Source organism: Grus americana, chromosome 17 (genome assembly GCF_028858705.1).
Source record: "Grus americana isolate bGruAme1 chromosome 17, bGruAme1.mat, whole genome shotgun sequence".
NCBI classification, from domain to species: domain Eukaryota; kingdom Metazoa; phylum Chordata; class Aves; order Gruiformes; family Gruidae; genus Grus; species Grus americana.
Genome location: NC_072868.1, coordinates 8,007,704 through 8,034,364, shown reverse-complemented (window position 1 = coordinate 8,034,364; position 26,661 = coordinate 8,007,704). Strand labels below are relative to the sequence as shown.

General features: G+C 41.3%; 1 protein-coding gene across 2 annotated transcripts in view; it reads left to right on the top strand.

The window, feature by feature from the left end:
- Positions 1 to 11,851: 11,851 nt before the first annotated feature.
- The window catches only part of PREX1 (phosphatidylinositol-3,4,5-trisphosphate dependent Rac exchange factor 1), a 168,185-nt gene continuing 153,375 nt past the window's right edge, over positions 11,852 to 26,661 (top strand). The window contains exon 1 of one of the 2 annotated variants that reach the window (XM_054845124.1): positions 11,852 to 12,230. In XM_054845124.1, the coding sequence (XP_054701099.1) occupies positions 12,072 to 12,230 (159 nt within the window). In that variant the 5' untranslated portion in view covers positions 11,852 to 12,071. The remainder of the gene's footprint in view (positions 12,231 to 26,661) is intronic. The other variant, XM_054845125.1, reaches the window with a different exon arrangement.

Sequence of the window (26,661 nt, the reverse complement as noted above, 5' to 3'; positions counted from 1 at the left end):
CAGGGTTTTCCAAATACTTTATGAGACTAGATATTACTGGAACAAAAGAAACATACTGAGAAAATGGAATTGTGTGTGTGTGGAGAAATTGGGGTTTGGGACTGATTCTTTCTCTCTCAAAATTTGAATTTGAAACTGAAATGGTTCTGTAATTTGTTCAGCCAGTAGAGTGGAAAAATAATTTCCATATCGGAGGTCATTCAAATGAAATGTGGAGACTCAAATTTACTGAACCCACCCTCTCCACCCTTATGCACAAGGGTATTGTCAATGACTTCAGTTGTCCTATTTGTATGATTACCTTGCACAAGCTTTGTTTGTTGCTGTGACCTGGTGCATACCAAACAGAAATCTAACCACAGCCTAAACTCCACATACAAAACACTGACTTCTAACCCTCTAGAGAAGCACAGGAAAGATGGGGCTCTGCAGGGATTTTGGTGCTTGCACAATGAAAATGCAGCTGTAGCACAAGCCAGACCCAAAGCATCAGCCATTCAAAGAGAAGGCTTTGTCTGCACCCTTCTAAAGAAGTGTTTCCTCTCCTTATGCTTGGGAGAAAGCAAACATAAAAGGCATTTCGCCTTCTTCCTCAGGGACTGGCAGAGCTCAGGTCTGCTGTCTGAAGTCTGCAAGGACTTCCAGGAAAGTCTGAATTGTGGAGCTCCATTTCAGGGCTTGGGACTATTTATGTAATAAATCATCACAGAGATCAGTGATGGGTGTAAAGGTGTAAAATTAGCTGCACAATCTAGTTCAAGTCAACATTCTCAGAAAGAGAAAGAAAATCATGCTTAGCATTTTATACTTTATAGTACTTAACACCAGGGTGCACCTATGAGCTATAAAATCCAAACATCATGCATGCTGAAGACAAACACCTTAGACTTTGTAAGTACATTTTGTTTAAGCAAAGCATTCTGTAGCATGTTAGCTACATTCAGTTCAAATTAACTTTTTTTTTCCCCCTGAAAAGCAATTCCAGCATACCATTGAGTCTATATAGTGATATTTTTCTTTAGTTTTGAAAAGGAAAGAGTATTTTTTCACTGCTACTCCAGTCAAGCATTCTGAACAAAACTTCAAATTTTTTACCTCTGGACTTAGACTAGACAGTTCTGGCCAAAATGAGTATTTCTCAAAAGTACCGAGCTTCTGAAAGCAAAGGGGCCATAGCTGAAACGTTTGCCATCGTTAATGCAATTTGTGTTAGCCATTAGTGTTTACACCAAGTTCCATCTTCTGTGGCAAAGCATGTAGGCCTCCTCCTAACTTTAATCTGCTATCACTGGCTTCCTGTTATGACTTGTACAGCATTTACACTGTAATTCAAATGAAAGTGTTCTGTGATTTCACGAGTGATACTGTCAGTTTAATGGCATTTTTATTGCTACACCTACTTTTAATGTTGCTGCACAAAATCAGCAAGAGGAAAAAAACATCCCCCTTCGAAAATATCAATAAGGCAAAAAAAGTCTGATTTCCATTCTCTAGTGGGACTGCTGTAGTCAATTAGTATTCTGTTAGAGCTGGGTGATGGTTTCCCAGAATGTCTTTCTACTCCTACACAGCCCATGCACTGAACTTATACAAGTGGCTATAATTCCATGGACTGCATCCAGCATTGATGCATGCAGCAGTGTAAGGCTATAGTTTAACAAATGGCTTTAAACTGATCTGCATGTGAGTTACTGCCAAAGGAGGCAGTCCCATCTCCCAGCCCTGCCCTTACCCCGAGACCTTACGCCTCCTCTTATGCCAGCAGTAGCACTCAGGGTGTCACACTGAGCCAATCAGGGAGCAAATCTGACTGAAAAAGGACCTTTTGTTTGTTTGCCTTCCGTTTAATTTTCAGCTGGATTGGCTGATCAGTTCCTGATCCCATTCACCACAGTGTCACAAAGGAGGTGGTGAAAACATGCAGCAATGTAGAAAGGGGAAAAAAGCATAGCTCACACTTAGATTGGCTCAAGTCCAACCATAAAATCACAGACTAAGCTACATACAGGACTAAATTTTTCCCAATTCCATTAATTCAGCCCTATGGATCTAAAATATGTGCACTACAATAACCATGGAGAGAGTTTTTACCCTGAATACAAGATGGCCAGGGAGACTGTAAATGGCAAAGTTATGTACTATGACAGAGCTATCTATTTTGTGGTAATGTGATATCTAACTGGTTCAGCCCATCCTTAGCAAAAGATCTTTAGTTTATGAAATGCAGACCTCCCTTACTCTTAGTATTTAGTGGAGAAGAGTTCACATATCATCTCACAAATGCATGTTAGGTTACTCATGTCGCCCAGTATTAAAAAAAAAAAAGGATATTTTCTATCATCTGACCAAAATTGCAGGTACAGACAATAAAAACCAGAAATTACAGTTCATGTTCAAATACATTTGGAGCACTGAGTGTCAAAGAAGCAGCTGGTGCAGCATCACGTTATATGATGCCTTGCTCCTTTCCTTACACCAGCACAGGGACTAGGCCCAAACTGAGTCAATCATTTAAGCATGATCTGAACTTAAGCATGTGAATGATCTATCAAACCTCTTAAACACATGTTGCAGTTGAAAGCCAGCGGATGACAGATTGCTGAGCTATTGCCAATCACTAGCCCCCAAAATCAAGATCTACATCTTCAAAACCACTGAAGCACATGGGAGAAAGGAGAGAATAAAACTGGAGAAAAGAGCAGATGTATGGATGCCTGCTGGATAGCATGTATTTCATAAAACATTTGTTCTCTGATCTTCAAATCTCTGTTCCATGAGGGAGACTCTTTTTCCAGTTCTAGTTATGAAAAACACACAAGTTTAGAAGTTGCTGCATAATTCTAGTCTCCACCTCTTCATTACTTTTTTTATACACATTTGTTGTGCTGACACAAAGGTAAGTGGCTTTTTCTGTAAGATGGCTGAAAACAATACACGTGCAGTTAGGAAGAAGCAATTTATAAACAAAGCCAAGCACCATCATTTGTGTTATTTTTTCTTCATGTACTTGTAGAGAAAAAAATGCAAAAAGTGACTTCTGCTTGGTTATGTTAGCTCAGGGCAAATACTTATTTGCAATACAATCTGCAAAACTTTCAGCAGCCTCTCTTAGTGCTCCCTCAAACCAATAAATTTCATAAGATTGTTAATTTGTCAGCAAAAAATGTAAGGAATTGCAAACTTGTAAATGGTCTCATATGGGAAAAAAATCACTTGGAACAACCCCAGTTTAATTGATTATTTCATCAAAATCTGACAAAATTCCAATATGCAAAAATACCCCCACCAAAACCACATCCTACTTGAAGCATATTGAATTTTGATGCATCTTCTTTTCCCCATCCCTTGTTCTGGTGCTTTAGATAAAAGTACCTAAGCCTGCTGTCAAGACAATGTTTCTCTATTGTTGACTTTAGAGGATAAAGAGCATATCGTATAACATTATATGTCAGGAATAATAGAAATGCTCTCTGCACATTACTTAAAACCAAAACTGCTTAAAAATACCCTGAGTTGAGCAAGACCTTTTGATTAATTAAACCAAAAATCTTCTTTCAGTTTAAGAGCCCAATGAGAACCCTTAATTACATAATAAAAAATTATGTCAGGAAAGAGCATCATGAAAATCTAATTATGTGCTTTTTAGTACGTGATTAGTTTTAAGTAGGTGGGTATGATTAAGGAAGAGCTAAAGAGGGGAAATATGATAAAGAGGTGAATCAGGCAGTGGAAAGAAAAGAGGTATCAGAAAAGTGAATAATAACAAACACAACCTCCTCCCAGAGTGTCTTCAAAAATTGGATGTCTTGACTTGATTATAGAATGTATGAAATAAGACATGCTTCTTCCTCAATTATGTGCATTTAGGATTTGACACCAAGCTCACTGAAGCCTATGAAAAGGAAATAGGCTGCATTTCTGATTAATTAGCAATTTCCATACGAGCAATATGTTAAAAAAGTTTTGTCCATCTCTCCTGACCTTATGATGGAAACAACAGGCTATTCCAAAATGCCGCAGGTCAAGCAGGCGGGGCAGAAGGCTGGCTTGGCTGAACAGGGATCTTCTTCTAGAGCTTAGGTAAAAAAAGAAAGTGTATGGCTGCTGGAAGCAGGGTCAGGCAATGTGGGAGGACTACAGGGATGCTGCTTGCCCTTGTAGGGAGAAAATTCATGCGGCCAAAGCTCAGTTAGAGTTGAAGCTGGCCAGTACTGTGGGGGAAAATAAAAAGGGCTCTTTAAAGTATGTTAATAACAAAAGGAGGACCAGAGAGAATATTGGCTTGTTACTCAACAAGAATGGTCACCTTACAAACAGGGACATAGACAAAGCAGAGACGTTTAATGCCTTCTTCGCCTCTGTCTTCAATAGCGATGACAGGCTCTGGGACCCCAGTTGCCCTGAGTTGGAGTACCGTGACTGCGGTAGCAATAAACTCCCAGCTAACCCCGAACTTGTGCGGGACTTGCTGCTCCACCTGGATGCATACAAGTCCATGGGGCCCAATGGGATTCATCCTAGGGTGCTCAGAGAGCTGGCTGATGTCATTGCGAGACCTCTCTCAATTATTTTTCAATGGTCTTGGGAATCTGGAGAGGTCCCAGTTGACTGGAAGCTGGCAAACATTCCAATCTTCAAGAAGGGCAAGAAAGAAGACCCTGGTAATTACAGGCCTGTCAGTCTCACTTCAGTGCCTGGTAAAATTATGGAGAAAATTATGTTGGGAGTTATCAAAAAACACCTGAAGGACAACGCAGTCATAGGTCACTGCCAACACGGGTTTGTGAGAGGAAGGGCCTGTTTAACAAACTTAGCTTCCTTTTATGACAAGGTCACCCATCTAGTTGACCAAGGGAAGCCAGTTGATGTCTTTTTTTAGATTTCAGTAAAGCTTTCGATACTGTCTCTCACAGTATCCTTCTGGACAAAATGTCCAGCATACAGCTTGACAAAAACATAGTACGATGGGTGAGCAACTGGCTGACGGGTTGGGCCCAAAGAGTTATGGTAAATGGGGTTACATCAGGCTGGCAGCCAGTCACTAGTGGGGTTCCCCAGGGCTCCATTTTAGGACCAGTTCTTTTTAAAGTTTTCCTAAACGATTTGGATGTAGGACTAGAAGGTGTTGTGAGCAAGTTTGTGGATGACACCAAATTGGGAGGAGCTGTTGATTCCGTCAAGGGTGGAGAGGTCTTGCAGAGAGATCTGAACAGATTGGAGAACTGGGCAATCACCAACTGCATGAGGTTTAGCAAGGGCAAGTGCCGGATTCTGCACCTGGGAAGGGGCAACCCTGGCTATACATACAGACTGGGCGATGAGATGCTGGAGACCAGCCACGCTGAACGGGACTTGGGGGTCTTGGTTGACAGCAAGTTGAACATGAGTCAACAGTGTGCCCAGGCTGCCAGGAAGGCCAACTGTATCCTGGGGTGCATCAAGCATGGCATTGCTAGCCAGTCTAGGGAAGTGATTGTCCCACTCTACGCTGCGCTGGTGCGGCCTCACCTCGAGTACTGCGTGCAGTTTTGGGCGCCACAGTACAAAAAGGACATAAAACTATTGGAGAGTGTCCAAAGGAGGGCAACAAAGATGGTGAAGGGTCTAGAGGAGTAGATGTATGAGGAGAGGCTGAAGTCCCTTGGTTTGTTCAGCCTAGAGAAGAGGAGAATGAGAGGAGACCTCATTGCAGCCTACAGCTTCCTCACGAGGGGGAGCGAAGGGGCAGGCGCTGATCTCCTCCCTCTGGTGACCAGTGATAGAACCCGAGGGAACGGAATGAAGCTGCGACAGGGGAGGTTTAGGTTGGATTATCAGGAAAAGGTTCTTCACCGAGAAGGTGGTCAAGCACTGGAACAGGCTCCCCAGGGAAGTGGTCACAGCACCGAGCCTGACTGAGTTCAAGAAGTGTCTGGATAATGCTCTCAGTCATATGCTCTGATTCAGCTGGTCCTGTGTGGAGCCAGGAGTTGGACTCAATTATCCTTATGGGTCCCTTCCAACTCAGAATATTCTGTGATTCATTGCACTGTCCCTCTGCTGAGTGAAACTGTGATATAACATTTTACAAAATGTTGTGTGCAGGTCCCATGATAGAGTTTACAGTATCTCCCTCTTTCTTCTCAAATCCTGAATCCTTTTTGTCATGAAGTTGTGTTAACCTTCAGTTTTCTCTGGGACATTAGAATTATTGAATAAGTAGGTACATGGGGCCTCCAAGGAGAAGCTTCAGGCACTGCTGTCTCATCACACTCCCAGATGGCCTGAACAGCACCACGGTTAAAATCTGAGTTGCTGACTAGAAACTTGTGCAACATCATGTGGGCCCCTTGGAGTGGGCTCTATAAGTTAAAGCCACGAACCATGAATTCCTGAATTCCAGTTTTGCACATATTGACACTGTGTTCTTGGGCAGCCACTTCAGCTGTCTGTATCTCAGTTTCACCATTTTGAAATGGACATAACAATACTTACCTCCTTCTGCCACACACCGCAAGTCTAAGTAAGTGCTTTCAGAATTTAACTGAATGTGTGTACATTATCCTCTAATCGAAGAAAATTCCAGACAACCCTGCCTAACAATTCTGTTTCTTTGTTCTCCATGCTCACTCTAAGCCTCTCTATTTGTTCCAAGTCACTCTGCAGTCAAGTTACCTGAGCATTTTTATTTTAAAATTATTTTTATGCTGATGTGAAAAAAGGAAATGCAAATGCTCCACTGGCAGTCTAGGTTCCTGGAGAGTGAGAACCTGAGAAATTATTTCTGCAAAACTCACTGCAAACTACTTCTATATATCTTGCTTGAAGATAAATCATTTGTAGAAATCAAAGGGATTAATTCTTAGCTAGAATAAATCAGCAGTGGCTTTAGTGAAATCAGTAAGCTACAATGAATTATACAGAGGTAGGTGAAAGGTGATTCATGTCCACTACACACAGGCCAGAATCTGATTTCAATTACACTGATGGAAATCTCTATTAACTCCATTATTTTGACCGAAGTTTCTAGAATTACTCTGCATATCTACAGATACAATGACGGGTTTTAAATTAGCTACTGCCATGCAATAAACAGTTGCTGGAGTCAGGGTTTATTCTCTGCTCAGCAGCAGCCGTAAAAGCAAGCAGCATTTCAGAACCTGTACGGAAACAGCACACAGAACATCATGTTGGCACTGAACAAATCCCTGACACACATACGTCTTTAATATATTGCAGAAATCCATTACTACCATCTCTAAAAGGATATAGTAGAACTGCTATAGGTACAGAGAAGGTCAATAAAGATGGTCAACCATGTAAAATGGCTTCAATATGATGAGAGTCTAACAGATTAAGGCATTTTAACTTGATGTGGAGACCACTGAGGGGAAATACACTAAAGGTCTGCAAAATCTTAACTGGTGAGTAAAGCACAGAGAGTAAGCTCTATTTCTTGCAATACTAAAGTTAATGTGCAACCAATTAAATTATCAGGTTATTATTTTTTCATACAGTACATCATTAATTGTGGAACCAATTGCTAAAGGATCCTGGAAAAGCCAAAAGTTTACATGTGTGCAAAAGGCTTTAGGAGCATTCATTAGGAAATAGGCCCATTGGTGACTATTAAAAGCAATGGTCCAGATACAACCTCTAGCTCAGGAAATCCTTGAGTGCCAAAATTGTTTTGGGGAACCACATTTCAGCTGACCTACTGATTTCCTATGAGTCCTTGGGCATTTCTATATTGCTCAGTGAAATGGGCCGCAGAGTTGTAAATGCTGAACTGAGATGGTAAATTTAAGGTGTCCCATGGACATCATGTACCAGATCTAGAAACAGCATAACTGCGATCACGTGAGCAATAGCTCTGTGATGCCTGCCTTTCTGCAGCACTTACTAGCTCATATGTAGCTCCACACAAAGCTCACTCCCAGCTTTAAGCTTCTCTTAAAGCTAGCTTGCCATACACGGACTGTTCGAGACCTATATTCACCAAGAGGTCCAGACAAACCACCTTGTACACCAACATACAGGAACCTATAATTCAGTGGCTCTTTTAACACAACAATAAGAACACACACACAAACACCCAGAGGAGATCAATGCAGGAAGGTAATGTTCACACACCTTGTCTCTTAGATGCACACTGTACCCAACACTATGGTACACATGCTTTTCACCACAGAGATGTTCAATAATCTGTGAAATTGTGGTGTACTAAATTCCACTGAAAAGCTGTATAAACATTTTCATAAATCAAAGCATGTGAGACTGGAGTTTATTTAGCACCACAAAAAATAAATAAATGTACGGGATTGGTTCATATAAATCATATATACAATGTGTGCACAAAGGGTTATGCAGAACATGTAATGCACTTGAACATCTGCCTTTGTCATCAAGTCACTTTGAAACTAAGCATGTGTGGCAATTTTTTCATAAGCCAGAAATAGGGATTTGATTCAAAATTTCCTAAAGTTAGTAGAAAGAACACCTGTTAACTTCAGCAAACTTCAGAATGGTATGCTTTTGGGAAGCCTGACAAACAGATATTCCTTTCAGAAAGGAATAACAATGGTTAAAGGAGAATAAACAAAAACAGTGGGGAAGAGGCAGGTGGATGGTTTATCAGATATTCCTTGTTGAGGCTAAAGGCTGTATCAGTGTAAACTAACTAATTCTACAATCAGTCTGGATTTCTAAATCTTATTCTACAGCAAACAGGGTCCAAATCACATCCAATACAACTTTCTGGGACCTTTCCTAGAGCCTTCAGCAGGCCAATAGTGAATAATGTTTTCTTCTGGAAGAGTGAATACAGCCAGTATGCAGACAAACATGTAATTGATGATTATTTTCTTTGGTATTGTGATATCATGTAGAGACCTACCACTCTGGTGCTACTGTGGTAGACAATGTACAAATATAACAGCTGCAAACAACTTACAAGCACATGTAAATTAATTACATCTTCACGAAAGATGGTGAATTTCATGCTAATTGATATGTCAGCCTCCTGATAATTGACTCCCTGACTGTTTTACAAAGTAGCACTGTTTTTGTTTGCTTCTGAAGTGCTCACTTGAAAAAAATATTGGCAGTAAAAATTCTCTTCAAATGCGAACAGCAGTTGTAAACTCCTTTCTTTTTAAAAATGCAAAAAAATGAAAAAGAAGCAAAAAGAAAACAAGCTAGAAGGAACATATATTCAGTTGAAGCTTCATTCAGTTAACACACAATATCCCTTTGCAGATTAAAGAGCTTGCTGGCTAGTTACAGATTTTTGTCTTTAAAATGAAAAGCCATGCTAGCAACTAATAAAATATCCATTCTGAAGTAAGGTTTATGTGTATGTCTGCGATAATTTGGAAGGAAATAAAGTAAACAGTAATTGAAAAAACCTCCACACTTTATAAAAATGAATTTTCCTAGGGCTAAAAGAAAACCATTTCTAAAAAGAGTGAAAAATCTCCCTTTAATTTTATTCTAAACTTTTTTCTTAATATTTAATCTTTCCATTCACAAGTAACATCCTTTTAATAAAACCTTACATAGTAATGCCTCTAATGTTGACAATAAAGCTAGAAAAGTATTTTGAAGCGATGTAGCTCATACACAATGTCAGCAAAAAGGCACGCACAAAACAGTAGTTCAGGCATTGCTCAGATAGCATCCTACTGATTTTATGATGGTCTCCTGTCTCAGCGTTTGCTAGGGAAATTAAATTATTGTAAGACTTTTGAAGCAACACAGGAGGCGGTTAACAAATTAACAACTAACTAACAACTTTCTCATTCAGCCACAGGGTGGGGGCGCAGCTTTGGGAATGCTGATTTTTCCTAACAGCGTATTGTTATTTAAGCCTTAGGATCTTTTAGAAGAGAGCCTTGCCACTTGCCCTAAACGGAAAAAAACATTTGATGATTTAAAAATACGTCAACTGGAGACACACTAAGTAAATAAATGAAAATGCTGTAGTGACTGTCAGAAGAAAACAAAAGATTAAACATAAACAACTTGAAAGAAAACCAGTGAATTTAGAGTCTAATCTGACCTTCTGAAGTCTTTGCTTCCCTGTCCTTGTCTCAGACCAGGCCTGTGCTGTGGTGCTCTCCCATCTCCCATAGCACTCCTAAATACAGCTGAGATCTGCATAAAATCCAGAATTATCCTTTGCTATTCCCTTCCCCTCAGTGCTTTTCCCTCAGACCCCCTGCATTTAGGGAGACAAGAGCTTTCCCACAATTTTCTTCCCATTTTGAGAATCATGTTTCAGACTGACTTATAGTGAAGGAAATGTTTCTCACTGATGAGGTTGCAGAACGTGGTAATACGACGTATCGTGAGAGTCATGTTTGTGAAGGTGCACATTGCGCACCTTGACCCATGGCTACATCACAAGGAGACGTGGCAAGCTAATATATTATTGTTACTTGATAAAGACAATTTCCACACCTAGGACTGAAAGCATCTTAGCTATTTGCTTTATAGTGCAGACCTGCACCCTCCTGCAACTATATCTTGACCGAAGAGCTGTTTTTTCCTTTCAGTAATACGATATCCATGAAGCCCAGGTCAGACTTCAAGATTGCAATTGTGTATGTTATGCTGCCGTCATTTTCTTCTGACTAGAAAACTTAACGGGTAGAATAAAGGAAAACAGTCAAGATATAAAAAAGTCACTGCTAAGTTAAAATATGCAAAGAGGTATTTTGTTTTAGCCTGAGAAAGATGATTTATTACATTATTTGTGTTAGTGTTTAAGGTAATAGATTAGTGTCTCTATACTTAAAAGTTCACATTATTAATGTTTCTAAAATTTCCTCTTGAAACTTTTTTCTTAATTCAAAATAAATAAATATATTTTTGCAGTCTGAAGAAAGCCTGGCAGCTTTCTTATGCTGTAATGAAGATATTTGGGAGAATCTCCACTGGTATGAATCAAGTTAGCTTTTTTGGAAGTCAGTGGAAGCAGCACCAACTTGCAGGACTCAGTCTACTTTTGTGTGCAACTTGCCTCTTTCACCCCCGCTTTTATGCCTTGCACTCACTTTGCACAAGCAGTTACAACCAACTAATAAAATACTGTATTTTTGATTCATGACAACGAAACACTTACTTTTGTTGTATATATTCTCTGTTGGCACAGAAGTCTGCAATAGCTTATTTCTGCATGTTGGTGTACATTCTGGTGTGTGTATTCCTGTATGTACTTCTGCATACAAATTGTGTTTGTTTGTCCACCCCTCAGCGCTGTGCAGGGAAGGGGGGTCCATAGATTTGGGTGCAACTCTATGTGCAAGTAGGCATGGTGTGTTTATCTCCCTGTGTTGTTTTAACGTGGCGTGGGCTGCGCGAGTCTCTGTGGATGTGCTGTGTAAATGTAGCGTGTGCTGTGTGAGTGTGGTGGGGGGGTGCAAGTGCATGGTGTGGGAAGTGTGTGGGAATGGGGGGGGTGAGTGCAGCCTGCATAGGGTGTGTGTGAGGCGTGTGTGAGAGGGCAGGGTGCGAGGTGTGTGATGTGTGTGTGTGGAGTAAGGAGGTGAAGGAGTGTGAGGGAGTGTGGGAGAGGTGAGGGAGGATTGTATGTGTGAGTGAGGGTGTGCGTAGGTGTGAAGGATTGTGTGTGCGTGTATAGGTGTGAGGGACTTTGTGTGTATGGCGATGAGGCCGCGCTCCCGCCCCCCGACCCCCTCTCGCACTCTCGCCCCGCCAGGCCGCTACCCACCGCTGGCCCGGCCAGGCCCCCAGGGGCCGGGCTGCACCGCCTTCGCCCTCCCCGTCCCGCCCTCCCCGCCCGCCTCTCGCTCCCCCCCTCCCCGCCGCCGGGGTTTCCCCTCCCTCTTCATTCAGCGCTGTTTCGCCACTGAGCGCTCGCCGCGCCGCTACCCCGGCATGTCCCGCAGCCGGGCTCCCCTCAGCGAGCGGCCCCTGTAGCGCCTCCACCCGCGGGCAAGGCAGGGCCGAGGGGGCGGCAGGGGGTGCCGTTGCCCAGCCGCGCCGGGCACCGAGCGGCCATGGGGGGCTCCTGAGGCGGCCGAGGAGAGCGGCGGGGAAGCGGAACGCCTCGCCCCGCGGCCGCCACCATGGAGGCGCCGCCACCGCCACCCGGCGCCCCCAGCGCCGCGGAACTCGCCGGCTGCCCCAAGGACACCGACCGCCAGCTGCGCCTCCGCCTCTGCGTCCTCAACGAAATCCTCAGCACTGAGCGGGACTACGTGGGGACCCTCCACTTCCTTCAGTCGGTGAGCGGTGCCGCGGGGCGCGGGCGGGGGAAGCCCCCTCAGGGGCACCGGGGAGGCTGGGCGAGCGGCGCGGAGCGGCTTCTCCCCAGGCGGGCCGGGGGCTGCGAGCGCGTCCCGGCGGCGCGGCAGCGCTTGGCACAACTTGTGGGAAGTGCCTGGGGCCAGGCCCGCTCCGCCAAGGGGAGTTTCTTCTGTTCGAGAGGCTGAGGGGAGGCGGGGGGGGATGTGCGAGGGGCCGGCGTGGGTCCACCGTGGGCAGGGCCAGGCCGCCGGCAATCGGGTTTTCTCCGGTGAGGAAAACCCAGCCGCCGGAGCGGTGGAGGTGCCAGATCTCGCAGCATCCTGGCGGTCCCCGGGCCGCTGGGCCGGGGGAAGCACGCGGGTGTCTGCCTCACTGGGCGGGCGCAGCGATACATCCAGGAATTAATCTGCTTTTCGGAATGCCTCATCCCTGTTGTTGTTTAGAAGTTGCTGTTGCACCCACTTGGAAACTCTACCCTTACTGCCTGTTATTTATAAATAAATATTGTATATTTTTTTCTTTAATGGTAAAAATAAATATGCGATTGGGCCGGGTGTGTCTGTGCATGTGGAGATAATTATACCCGCCTCTGAAATTATCCATGGAGTAGTTCAGAAGTAAAACTCCATCTGGATATTTCCTTTTTCCTATATAGGCTCTAGATGTGGAATTCATCAGCATACCACCACACTCCTGCAAATAAATAGAAGAGCCTGCAGTAAAAGTTACTAGATAACAGATATGCCATAAAAAAGAAGAAGAATAAACTATTTGATCACACAGAGATCAAGAATCAAAGCAGGGGAAGTCTCTGCAGAGATTTCTAAAAGATTGGACAGGGCAGAAATTCTTCTGGTGTTTTGCTAGATAACTACTAAACCCTGATTTCATCTAAATGGGCTTAGACCCTGGACCCTTTTTGACTTGTCTTTCTGGCAAGGTTTTTGTTTGTTTGTTTTTCAAAATCAGCTTGTCTTAAGTGTTTTTCAGATTCACCCAAGTGGCAAACTGTCTAGCATAAAAGGTAAATGAAAAGGATGTAGTTGCTTTATGCACTAGTCTCTACTTAAATCCTCCTTTTCTCTCTCAAATAGTTGAACTCAGACTCTTTAATTTCAGAAAGCTTCTGACTGCAGTGCCAGTTAGCTTCCTTTAGAACTGGGATTCTATCTCAGGGTGAGGAGATTCTTAAAAAAGCTGCAAGTTGCAAAAGTGCCCCACCCTACACACCAAACAAAACAAAAACCTCAGAAAACTCCTCTGTCCTAAGTACTGAATTTGAGATTTTGTCAACTGCAGGCTGGAATGTCGATCCAAGCTGCATATATTTTTAGCTTAGGTTCTTACAGCTAAATGCATTCACAGTGTTAACTAATGGGATTTTCATATATTAAAAAGCAAAACAAGTGTTTTATTTATATTCATTAACTTGGCAGTTTTCATGAGAGCTGTAGTGAGTAATATGCCTTAGGTAATGGCAGGAGAAGATACTGACTGAGTACACTTGGCTGTGTTCTCAGGATGGCACTGCAGACTCTCAGAGCCCTTTCCAGTCATTTTGTTAATGGCTGCTAGGTGTAGATTGGCTGTAGTTTTATCTTGGGGGGTTGTTTCTGACAGTGCAGCTTCACCTCCCTATGGAGTTTGTGTTTTGGTAATTATGTTTGAATAAAGCACTGAGGGATAGGATCTTTCCTATCTCTAGGCTTTGGTTTAGAACAGCATTCACATAGAGGCTTAACTTTAAACGTGTTGAATGTTCATGTGCTGTGCTAAATAATGACAGTTTCTTCAATCATTGACCTCGTTCTTATGGGCTGAATCTCTATACAACTGCATCCAGACAGTTGAATGGTATTAGCACCAAGGAAAGGAGAATGAGGATCTACTGTGAGGGTAAAAAGAACAGTAGTGGTATGAAATTTTTAAAAATAAAATTTGGAGTGACAACTATTTTCTGCATAAGTGTGGTTAATGGCCATAACTTAGTACCTTCTAACAAGATATCACAAAGGAAAGAATTCTTCCCTGCCTCCCACATTGCACAGCTAACATGACATGCAAGGATAGTATCTATATAGTTGGTGGAATTACAGGCAGCTGTAAGGCAAAATTTTTGCCTTATGACACTAATAAAAGTAATGCTGTAGCACTGGGATCCTGTATTCTCAAATCTACTTGGGCCACACAAATAAAGTCCACTTTACTCCCGTTAGTTTGTTTTTCTGAGTGCTCTGACATTACTGCATGGGAACTACTGCTCCTGCCCCATGGGTCTCTTACCATCTCATGTTCAGTGTGAGTAGCACTTACCCAGTGCAAAATAAATGTAAACTATTACACTTTCTGGGGTAATGTACTCAGTTAACACTCAAACATGGTTAGATGATGTTAGTTTGGCTTTTTTTTAATGTGAATTGTACTGAAATTGATTGTACTTCCATATGTTGCAGAGCAATTTTGGCTGTCGTGGAGAAAAGACTGTATAGTTCTTCTGTGCGGGACAGCTGCAGTTCCCAGATCCTATGGAAACTTGTTCCTGTCAAACATGAGATTAGAGATGTGAGGGGTACAGGTTCCTTTGTTTAAGACACTTTAATAGCTTTGGTAAATAAAGGAAGGCTAAATCTCATATCTTTCAATTGTCATAATGAGTTTTCCCTAAATAGGATGGGACAGTTGTGCTTTAGAAAAACGTTAGGTGAGGGAATTTGTGCTCTTTGTTAAATATTTACTATTGAAGCCCTAGTCCTCATTAAGTATTCTCAATAAACAATGTTTTAAAAAGCAAACAACTAAATTCTATGGGTTTATTCACAGCACTAAGGTTGCTTGCTAGTAGCAGCTTCTTGTTTTCCCTGGTAATGTAAAAGAATCTCTGAAGTATTTAATACTATGGACTTGCAAATAAATCAAAGTAACTTTGATTTATTAAGAGTATTTTGGTCCTTTTTAGAAAACTAATATGTACCATGTCAAAGGAAAGGTTTCCTTTTTCTTTTCTTTTTTTGTATGCTTTGAAATCTTTCTGCGCTAAGCTGCAGGGAGGTAGGTTCGCTATAAACGTAAGGATTCAATCCTTATTTGCATTGCATAAAAGATTGTGATCCTTATTTTACTTCCATAGATTAATTAAGTGGGTATCATTAAAGTTATAGAACATGGAGTTCTCTTTTCTCACAATAAAAATTGTGTTAGTTGCCATGAAGAACATTTTGCTATGAGTTTTGTACTCATTTAATAAAAATGCTCCAGATGTTTATTTAAATAAAATTTAATCTCTAGAATCTATTGTATTTCATACCTCAAGTAATTCTGACAAAAGGAGTTATATCTGCAAATTTAACTTAGATGTCCCATGCCACTATAGCTAAATTAATCTATTCAGTGTGTTAGGTTTAATACATACAGTTAATTTTTTCACTGTGTATGTTGTCTGTAACATTTTTATTGCATTGAATTTTGGACATAAGGTGATCCTAATTTTGCTCCTGTTTAGTTTCTGATGCTCCTGTTGATAGGTCGCGTTACAGTATTATGTATCAGAACTGTGGAGAGAATGAAACCCAGTAACTTTTCTCAGTGGTTTGTTCCAGATCTCGCAAGATGAGATGATCAGTTCCATGGGATTTAACTTTTTTTTAAAACAAAGTCTGGATTTTATATCAAATGGTAGTACAATACAGATATGATACTCATATGTGTATCATGATTTTGATAGCCTTACTTTTGCAAGATTAAACCTCAAAATGAGGAGTTACCATACTGAGAGAGGGCAAATTCTTTTATATGAGCTCACAGCTGATGATCTGAAGTTACCAATTTAATTATGAATATGCACGTATTGTATTGTGTCCTGTCTTATCTGCCATTTTGTTAGGCAAGTATGATGTTGCACGATATGGAATCCTCCTTGAAGAAATGCTGTGTAAATCAGGAGTATTAATAGATAATACTGCAGTTATGCAGATATGTTAATAACTGTACTAATAAAGGATTGTTACACAGCCAAACTACAGGGAATGGATGAGAATGTACTGCTGCCAAAGTCATTAAAGAACTACTGATCAAATAAGAAGCAAAGTGGAAAATTGTCAGAAGCTAATGGAACTCTACTAAAAGTTACTGATGGAGTAAGATAAACTTAAAAGAGATAAAGGCAGATAATTCTGTTGTAGGTCTCTAGTGAGATCATAAACCATAAGGATTTTCAGTCTCCAGACTTCAAGATTCAATTAATCCTTTGCCTGCCTTTGGCTTCTTTCAACTCTCTGCAAAGTATGCAGAAATGTTTACATTTTACATGTGATCTTGTAAATATTTCTTTTCTATGTGACAAAATTAAACCAGGTGATAATTTAGTTTGAGTGACCACTCATGTAAATGTCAAAGCATCTGTCTGGTGGCATGCAGTCTTGCACGTGAACATGTGGCTGACAGCAGTCTTTGGGTACTGAAGTGCAATGTGTGCACACTGCAGCCCTTAAGCTTACCTGTTCTCTATGTATCTGGTTTTGCCTGCGTTGTCAACCTGTATGGAAAAGTCACAGACAACTCATTGAGAAGAGAAAGGTTGTGGTTTGTTTGAATGCTGCATGGTCATTCCACAGTATCCCAGTCAAATCTGTGATACTAGTATTGTAGTAATTAAAGACCAGCTTTCAAGTAAGGAGACACGGGACCCCTGAGCAATTTTGGACATGCTCATTGACCATCATTCTAAAAATAGGTTGAATAGTGGGTACACAACAGTTAAATGTCAGTATTTAAAGGTTTGGTTTACCAATTTGTAGATATAATCATATGAATTGCATGTGAAATGGTAGTAACAGTAATTATCCAATACACTAGATTTTGAGGTTAGGTACTTTTTGTATACACTTTTTTAGCCATCCTTTAATTTTACTGAACGCTTAGCTCTAACCTGTACATGCAGCTCCCACAACTTAGGTAATTGGAAGTATATAAAGCCAAATTGTTCTCTACATTGTGTATAAATAAAGCTCTTTAATCTTTCCAAAGACAAATCACTAACTTGTAAATTTTAATGTCAGAATGACAGGATGTACTTTTAAGTTGAGCAATTGCTGAGTGTTCTGTGCAGGCATGAAAACAGTATGAAAGTTGAACAGTCCTTATCAGACAGGTATCAAGTTGGATAAGTAGTTGTACCAGGACTATTTTTAGGTTTTAATATTATGCCATTCTTTATTTTTATATGAAGACTAGAAATCTTTTTCCATCTTATCATATATGTTACGTTAGGACATGTGACATCAGATAAATTAACCCACATCCTACAGATTCAAAACATTTGTGTTATGCTTCCTTTTCTTGTTTGCTTTGTAGTCGTAATTGATCTAGTATCTCTCAATTCACTCCACCCATCGTGAAATGTGATAAGCATCACAGACCTTTTTTTTTTTTTAATATTTCACAATCTTCTTTGCATCCAAGATTAGGGCTCTGGTGCTCGGATAGAGTAGCAAACAGACCATTTGTCTCAGCTGTGAGGTGTGGTTTGCTGTCCTACCCTGTTCTCTGTCTGTTTCACCCTCAGTAGATACTGATAAACTCCGATTCTGGAAGGTGAACCATATGGTTTGGGTAATGTTGCTCCTTTATTATGAGACAGCTAAAAGAGCAATTGGGGAGAGCAAGGAGATAGAAAAGGAAATTTGTTTGGAAGTAATCTAAATTAGCTTTGCTGTTCTGTTGTTTCGGTCAATTAGTCACATGCACTCACCTATAGCCAGTTGTTAGGATTGTGAAGGATCAAGATTTTCTACTGTTGAGTCTTAAAAACATGGGACATTTTTCTTAAAAGGCCAGTTCCTGACATTGAGGAAGGTTGCAGCTTTCATTTTAAATGTCATGTTCGTAGCCCTTCTGGTTGTAAAGCAAAGTTTGAAGATATAACATCAGCAAAACATAAATGCTCATGAGTTTTTTGGGGTCTTGTGTTATGACTCTTGAATATTTGGGGCTGGCAATTCTGCTAGTAGAATTTTCTATTTGGACTAAGTGTAGTGCAAAATTAGCGGCTAAAGACTGAAATGCAAACAGATTAAAAGGTTCTTTTGCTCTGGATGCAAAGAGAGAATGTGAAGAAAACAGACTGGATGTAGAAAGTAAAGCAGAAGAGAAAAGCAAAACAAAGCAAAGAGAAAGCTCTGAAAATATTTATTCATCTGAGCCTGTGGTCTGCAGAGCCCAGTTTATGAGCCACGGGTCTAAGAGAGGGGATGGAGGATACAGAATTCCCAGATTCTCTTCTGCTCAGAGATGTCTGAGCTTAATTTTTCACCTGGAAAATTCAGTGAGCAGCCCATGCCCTTTTCTCAGCAGGGCTTTACAAATCAAAGGTGTATAGGAGTACAGCAGACTTTTCATATGAATTAAGCTGTTTAGTTCTTTTTGCACTGTCAGAGAATCTCCACAATGAGAAAATATCAGTAAGTCTCCTATGTAGTTTCACAGTTTACTGCCACACAGGTGAGATCTAAAACTCCTTTGTCTTTGCTTCCCTTAGCTTGTTCCAGCTTGGTGTGCATCTTATCCTTTATCTCAGGCCTGCTTTGGTCTCCTTACATCCTTTAGAATGAGGTGTTTGACCTGCCTCTGCATCTTTCCCTCCTCTCAATTGCAGTGATACCTACCATCAATCAGCCCTTTTGCCATTTGTCCCTCCCTCTCTCTTCAGGGATGCCAGTTGTTGTCTGAACATGTGTCCTGATCTCTGGGGGGGAGGGAGAGGTTGGCTGCCCTGTGCTTTCCAGTGCCACGCTGGTGCCTCTGCAAAAAAACTCACTTGCAATCGCAGTCTGGGAGCTGAGTGTAAGGGAGGGACAGAGACACAGTTTTTGGCTGATTTTTGCAGGAAGCAGATTGATACCCCTTAAGGGAGCATCCTAAATATAGGAAGAGAAAAAGTTTGAAAGCTTTGCTAATTTTCCACTCCCCAGGTCACACAGTGTTTGTGCCATAGGTGGGAGTACTGCTTTGCAGGGGTGGGAAATGTAGTTCTACAATTTTTACATCATATCATAGAATCATGAAAAAATAGAGGATCTTGACAAACCATCCCATCATGTTCTGATCTGAAAGGAGGGTCATTTCTGATGGTTTATCGTGGTGTTTAGATGTCCTTATTAGAAATATCTTCTTAATGCTTAACGTAATGTCTAATCTCCTTTTCTTTGCAGTGAGCACAGAGGTGATCTCTTTGCATCAATACCTCAAATATTTCGTGGATGTTTTCACATTTCATTTCAGACTAGGCTAAATTGTCAAATTATTTAACTTTTTTTCTCAAGAACTATTTAATTTTACTTCTGATAATTCCTGTGCTATTATCTGGATTCTCTAATCTGTATGTTCCTTGAACTCTAGTGACCAAAACAAAGGCACAAGACACTCCCAAGGCTTTAGCAATACCGAGTGAGGGAATGGATTACTTCACACTTTTTGTGCAGGAGTTGTTATTGTAGCACAGGAGCCTTAAGAAAGGTTTATCTGAGTTTGTACCTGTATTTGAGGACAACTCATTGCTCATACCAGTGACCATGACTAGATGTCTGCATAGAGGATTTATGGGAGCAGTCTAATATTTAGACTTCTGGGACATACCCTGGAAGGGCAACACTGAACCCTCCTTAAGGGGAAGGGAGTGATGTTTTTCCAAGCCAGCTTTCCTGTGTTCAGACCTTGGCAGTCCCAGAGACATCCCATTCTGAGAGGGTATCTGAGGCTTGAAAAAGCAGGATCTCCCAAGTGCAGTGTCTGCCTGCAGGCATCCAGATGAGTCTGTGACAGACAGCTTTTGAGAAATTACTTACTTCTGTTGCCTGTCTATTGTTTCCTTCAGGCATTTGCAAGAAAATATAAGGGACTATGTGTGAATTTCCCTCTTCTTTCTAGCTGTAGAATCCCTTTTCTGTTGTTTTTGTTTCCAGCCTCAAATGGATTCTCAGTCTGCAATGGGTGCTTTCTTGGTAAAGGCCTTGCACAGTTGTAGTGTGTTTTAGGATGTAAATGGTAATGTATGTTTTCACTTTGGTGATGCTTGAAATCACTGTGCAATGGCAGTCTATACTGGTCACCACCAGAGAGAGTACTGCTGACCCACCTATATATGCTTATCCCCTAGGCCTTTATTATCTGCGAAGACTACCATCAGTTTTCTTGCATAAAATGGGGATGTAACAACAAAGTTTTGCAGAAACCTTATTTGGCCTCTCGCATCTTGTTGGATCAGGCCTTTCGTGTGGCAAAGACTTTCAAATCTCCTGCACTTAGAATCACAGAGTGGTTTGAGTTGGAAGGGACCTTGGAGCTCATCTAGTCCCAACCCCCCCTGCCACGGGCAGGGACACCCTCCACTAGACCAGGTTGCCCAAAGCCCCATCCAACCTGGCCTTGAACACTGCCAGGGATGGGGCATCTACAAGTTCACTGGGCAACCTGTTCCAGTGCCTTATCACCCTCATCTCCTTTTTTGAGATGCTCTTGAAATTATGAAATAGAAATATATTCTGTAGACTAGTCTAGTTCGTGAAGAATTTTTGCCATTTGCAAGTAGCAATTGCCATGATTGCATAAATCTGTTTTGTGGATCAAATCTTTGAAGTTCTCCTGAATGGTTGTATCTCCCAGTTTCTTTGACTACATAGCAAGGTTTCTTTGCAGTCGTCTTTCAGCCAGGCCCTTCTGTTTTGTGCTTTAGATGACATGAAAGCATGTGTAGTTCGCTAATGCTGCTGCTTATTACCATTGTCTTTGTATTGTGGTGGGATACTTAATCCATATTTACACAGCAGTATTTCCATTACATGCTCTGAATTGACAGATGATCCCTGGATTAGTGCAATCAAAGTTGATGCTGTTTCAGAGTGCATGAAGGCTGTTTGAATTAAGGACGTAAAAAGTATGGTTGGACTTGTAGCACAGGGTGACTGCTATTTCCTCCTCTGTTAGGGTGGCTTTAATCTGTTCCTCCCCCGCTCCCCTTTTTGTCTTGGTTTCTGTCTCAATATTTTGAGTTCTGTTCTCAACTTGTATTGAAGCAACCAGTCCTGTCTCTTTGAAGGATGGATTGGAAGCATCACTATCTTATCCTGTTTCTTATCTATTTTGAAGAGTTCCCGTTTAGCAGTGGGAATGACTGCAGCATTCTCAGCCTTTAACAGCTAGAGGCAAGTGTCTGGTTTAACCTGGCAGGCAGCTAAAACAACCACACAGCCGTCCACATCCAGGGGGATGGGGGAGAGAATCAGGGAAAAAAAGCCAAAGTAAAACTTGTGGGTTGAAATAAAGACAGTTTAATATGACAGAAAAGGAAGCAAATAATATTAATAATGATAAAAGAATATACAAAACGAGTGATGCACAGCACAATTGCTCACCATCTGCAGACCACCAATGCCTGGCTGGTTCCTGAGCCATGGTCTAAACCTCTGGCCGGCTTCCCCTGAGTTACATATCAAGCATGATATCATATGGTATGGAATATCTCTTTGCTCAGTTGGGGTCAGCTGTCCTGGCTGTGTCCCCTCTCAGCTTCTTGTGCACTCATAGCCTTCTCACTGGTGGGGCAATGTGAGAACCTGAAAAGTCCTTGACTTGGTGTAAACGTTGCCTAACAACAGCTAAAACATCACTGTGTTATCAACATCATTCTCATCCTAAGTCCAAAACACAGCACTATACCCACTACTAAGAAGAAAATTAACTCTATCCCAGCTGAAACCAGGACAGCAAGAAAATTATTTGAAATATGCAACAATGTCATTTCTCAATCAGCTACAGAGACTTCATTGTGGAGCAATGCAATTCATGCAAGGCATCTCATACAGAGACTGAATGCTACCTTTTACTGCTTTTCCCTGCTAGATCACAAACTGAGTCTTGGACTGGGGGTTGCACCAACAGCATGCCTAAGACCTGAGCAAAATCTTGGATTTAAATATTACTGCAGATGAAGATTCCTGCTTGATTGCCCAGCCAAGCCTGACTAAACTTTAACACTGCCTTCTGCACGTAAGATTGAGTCAAGCTGTAGCAGACATTCAGAACTGCAGTAGATCTGTACTGGAGAGAACCTCAGGGTGGTTATCTGGACTAAAATGCCTGACTCCTGCATATACACTCTCCTTCACCCTGCTGTGGAAGCCACTCATTTGAAGAGGCCTCGGCTCCCTTTGAACTGCAGATCTCAAGACCAGAGTAAGAGAAAAAAGCTCTGTGACAAGAAAACAGTTCCTTCACTCTTCCTAATGAGCCCTCCTCCTTAGCAGAATAACTCACTGCTTACACAGCTGATAGCCATATGTCAAGCCATGAGATAGTGATTGCCCAAAGCTGAATGAGAGCTCTGACAGGCCCCTTGAACCTAGTGACAGAAAGACAGGTATTGACTGTTCTGGGCATCATGACACTTATGTATGAAAGCCCACCTGCTTTTTCACCCAGTGCTATTAGCACAGGAACTTGTCACAAACTGGCTGGCAATGTGACTTCCTACAGTTCTGGAAACAGCTGTGATCTTATGTCATGTATCTTTGAGTTGCAGAGAGGGCAATAGATTTCTACAAGTTGATTATTTAAAGATTAGGGTGGTTACTCAGATGATGGGACTGTGTAACAGAGTTAAAGCAACTTTTATGTTCATGTAAGGATATTGGGTCGGTCCCACTGCTATTGCCATTGCTATAATTATTTTTATGGTAGCATGTCAGCCATACAAATAATACCTTGCTGCAACTCATCTGATGTCTCATGATTTGCAGAGTAAATTTTGTGACCATTCTCAACCCGACTTTCATTCTGTACTTCTGTTTTTGCTTGTGGTCAGTTCTTGTGTCACCAGGTTAATTTGTTGGTTCCCAAATCACTTAGCTTATGTAAAATGAGGGCACTTTTTTTTTTTCCTAACAAGCACTGTTTTTTAGTCATTAAAAATCTTTGTAGACTATTCATCATTTAGTTGGCCCAGTAATACACTTTTAGTTTAAAAAAAAAAAAAGGCAAACAATCTAATATGCATGATGCTGATTATATATTCTCTGTGGATTTGTCAGTTGTTTAGTTGCCACTATCTAAGAGTTAGGGCCAATGTTTTCAGGGCTCCTTCAAGCATATATTAGGAACTGCTTGGCTGTATGTTTTTGGTGTGAAACATAATGTGATTGGGCTAGGAGTTTGACTTGCGCAAATCAGGATGCTGGTTTAATTGTGAGCAGTGTCACTACCAGTGATACCACACCCACGTTCTTTCTGCTAATGTGTCTTGTCCTAAATGTGTCAGAATGAGCAAATATTGATTGCTGAAAGGTCACACGGCTCACCTCTTCCCTGAGTGGACCGCTTTTAAAGAGAGAGGCTGGCACAGTCCTTTGCAACTGGTGACCCTGACTGCTGAGGTTGCCACCAAGGAGTGATACTTGCCTTTGTGATCTGAGCAATTTATTGAGAAACAACTTTGAGACTGTGAGACTCATTGTACTGGATGGTTGTCAGATGTTAACTACCTTTGTAAATGTTAGAATGGGCTTAGATTTAAAAAAGCCTAACATCATCATCCACATCTTCTTATACATTTTCTTATCAATAGCAAATCACTTCAGTGATAACACTTCTGTGTTGGAAGTTTTGCCTGCTCATGCCTCTGGCATTTTAGTATGGTATGAGTAACTTGGAACAACCCGTCATGGGATACGTGAGGGAAATAAGTGTCAGAAAAGAGAGGAAAACATAAAAGGTTGCATTTGGAGATTATTTTGGAGACCGAGGAAGCTGACAATGAGAGTTCCCTGATAGTCAGTGTTGTGTGTTGCTCGTGGAGGGCCCTGCTTTGGGGACAGACTCCTGATAAGAATTTGCATTTTAGTGAGTTCTTATCTCAGATAGGTGGGTGGGTTTTAGCTACACAGCAAAGTCTCTGGTCCCTTGGGACTTTCTGTCTAATCTGACAACTGCTTTGAATTTATCACCTCACAGGGAGCCGTTTTCTGTTAACCTCATCACTAGGTGGCTAAAGAAGCCCCTTTCATTTTGTTTGAAGAGGCAATAACAGAAGGTTGTAAAACTTTTGACCTGGTAAAATGTTTTGGACTCTGAAACCTGATTCTTAAACAGAATCTAGGTTGTTGTGGGAACAATGGACAAGCCTAATGTAGGTATATATGAGTGGGCTGTGTGCTATTTAATATGTAGGTCACAGAGGAAGAGGCATGGAGGCAAAAGTTTATCTGTCTTGTTAGATCTGATCAGTGGTTAATGCCCTGTATTGTTAAGCAAGAGATGTGGGCTACAAATGTAGTAAACAAGACAGTGTGAGACTTTATTCTCTGGCCCTAAGGCCAACTCCAACTGGCATGATCTGGTCTTGCCTTGTACTGCTAAACTCTCCAAGTCTCAAAGTAGGATGGCTGCATTCACACTGCCTATTGGGAATGGTCCTTGACCCATCCTAACTCTGGCACTGTGCCTGAGGATTGGTTCAAGAATGCTAGTAGGCCTGGGCCAAAGGGTGCGGGAAATATTATAACAGTTTTCTAACAGAATTGCAAGGGTCAGGCCCATGTCCTGGCACTGTTACCTTACTAGCATAGGCATAGCCTGAGCTTCCATGCTGGGCTGTGGCACATCTTGCTAAAATGGGGCTCTGGTAGAACAGTGATGCGTATGGCAGAGTTGACACCCAGGCCCAGTGCTAACTTTTCTGTCAGTGGTGGGTGCGGATGGGTTTATTACTGATGCTTTGTTGTGATGTGAAGGTTCTAGGTGCCAGGCCAGGAGCATTGGAAAGCCTTTCTTAGATTTTTTTCCTTACTGACTCTATTGTCATTGTTACTTGAGGTCTTCTTTTTTTTCTTGATCGGTGGAGAAGGAGACAGAAAGGAAATACAATTTGAATGGGTGGGGACTACTTAAAGACAGTGTGAAAGGGAACCGGATGTTAATTACCTAATTCTGAGTGTCAGTACTAACAGTTGTGAGCTGAGATATAGTAGACTGAAAGCACTTTGGTCCTTCACATGAAGTGCCGCTTGCTTATTTCTGTTTTATTTACTTCCCTTTTTATTGTGGAAAATCAAAGGCTTCAAATGATAATCACTGGACACTTGCATATATATATATATTTATTTTTTTTTTTTAGCTCATATCCCTCTGGGTGCTGGTGGTTCTGTGTCTGTGTTACCCACACTGTTCAGAAGTCAGGTCAGATGAGAAGCAGCTGTTTGTGCGGAGAGGGTGTTGACAAGACACAGAATAAGGGAATGACAGTGGGGGAAGACTTCCAAAGAGAGCTGCAGAAGTGTGTGTGCTATGAGCATTCAGTTGTTAGAGGCATGATCCCTCAACAGGAAAAGGACAGATGGATATTGGGAAGACACTTTTCCCAGAGTTTGACTCCTTTGTCGGTTCTTAAAACTTTACATGTGAAACTATCCCTGTTCCAAATACACAAGTGTTTTGCTCACATGTGAGGAGAACACGTTCTGAAAACTTGTCAATATATGGTGATTTTCAGGCTATATGTACCACAGATGACTTTTTTGGGGAGGTATAGTTGAAAAGCAAGATTTACCAATTCAGTTATTTATACAGGACAAAAGTACAACCAGAGTTTTTAACTTCGTCATTAAATGGTACAGGGCACACCAAATCCAGTGCATTTAGTGCTGCAGTATCTGTTTTGCTGGGCTTTTTACTGAGTCAGATCTCCTGCTTTGCCAGCACTGAATTTCTAGAATTCTGCTGCATTCAGTCCTCTGGCCTTCATGTTGCACCTGCATTCTTGGTTTACCATTGCCTTCCCTTGCAGTAGATTGCAAAGCTGTTGCACAAGGACAGATAATCTTACTGCACACATTTTTTAATTTTTTTTTCCACTTCTGTTCAGCACTTACAAGTAGTATTTGCCAGAGTAACTGCACTTAGAAGTTAGGGAGCAAGAGCGAAAAGCATTTCAAAACAAAAATGGACCAATAAACTTAAGGTATAGTCAAGGCTTTTTGACCTAAATGCAATTGGAAAGAGTATTGGTTCTAAATGAATGGAAGAAGGCAAAAAGGACAGATCAGTACTTCTGGAATTAGAACAGGTCATTGCAGACATATTACATCATTACATAGTCTTTCACTATTCACCAACTATGATGGTTAAAAATCAGCTGTGGGCAGTTCCTGTTGTTATAAATTAAAAATTATTCACTGTTTTTATTACTTTGCTTTAGTTTTCATTGTTGGTTGGGTCTGGATTTTTTTGTATGTTTGCTAAATGGGGCAAAGCTTTCTTACTCCTTACTTAGAGAGCAAAACATTCCCTGAAGAAATGCATGTTTTTCTCTTTTTTTTTGACTGTTAAGTCTCTCTTTCTTTAAATATTTAATGTACTCAGCTGCAT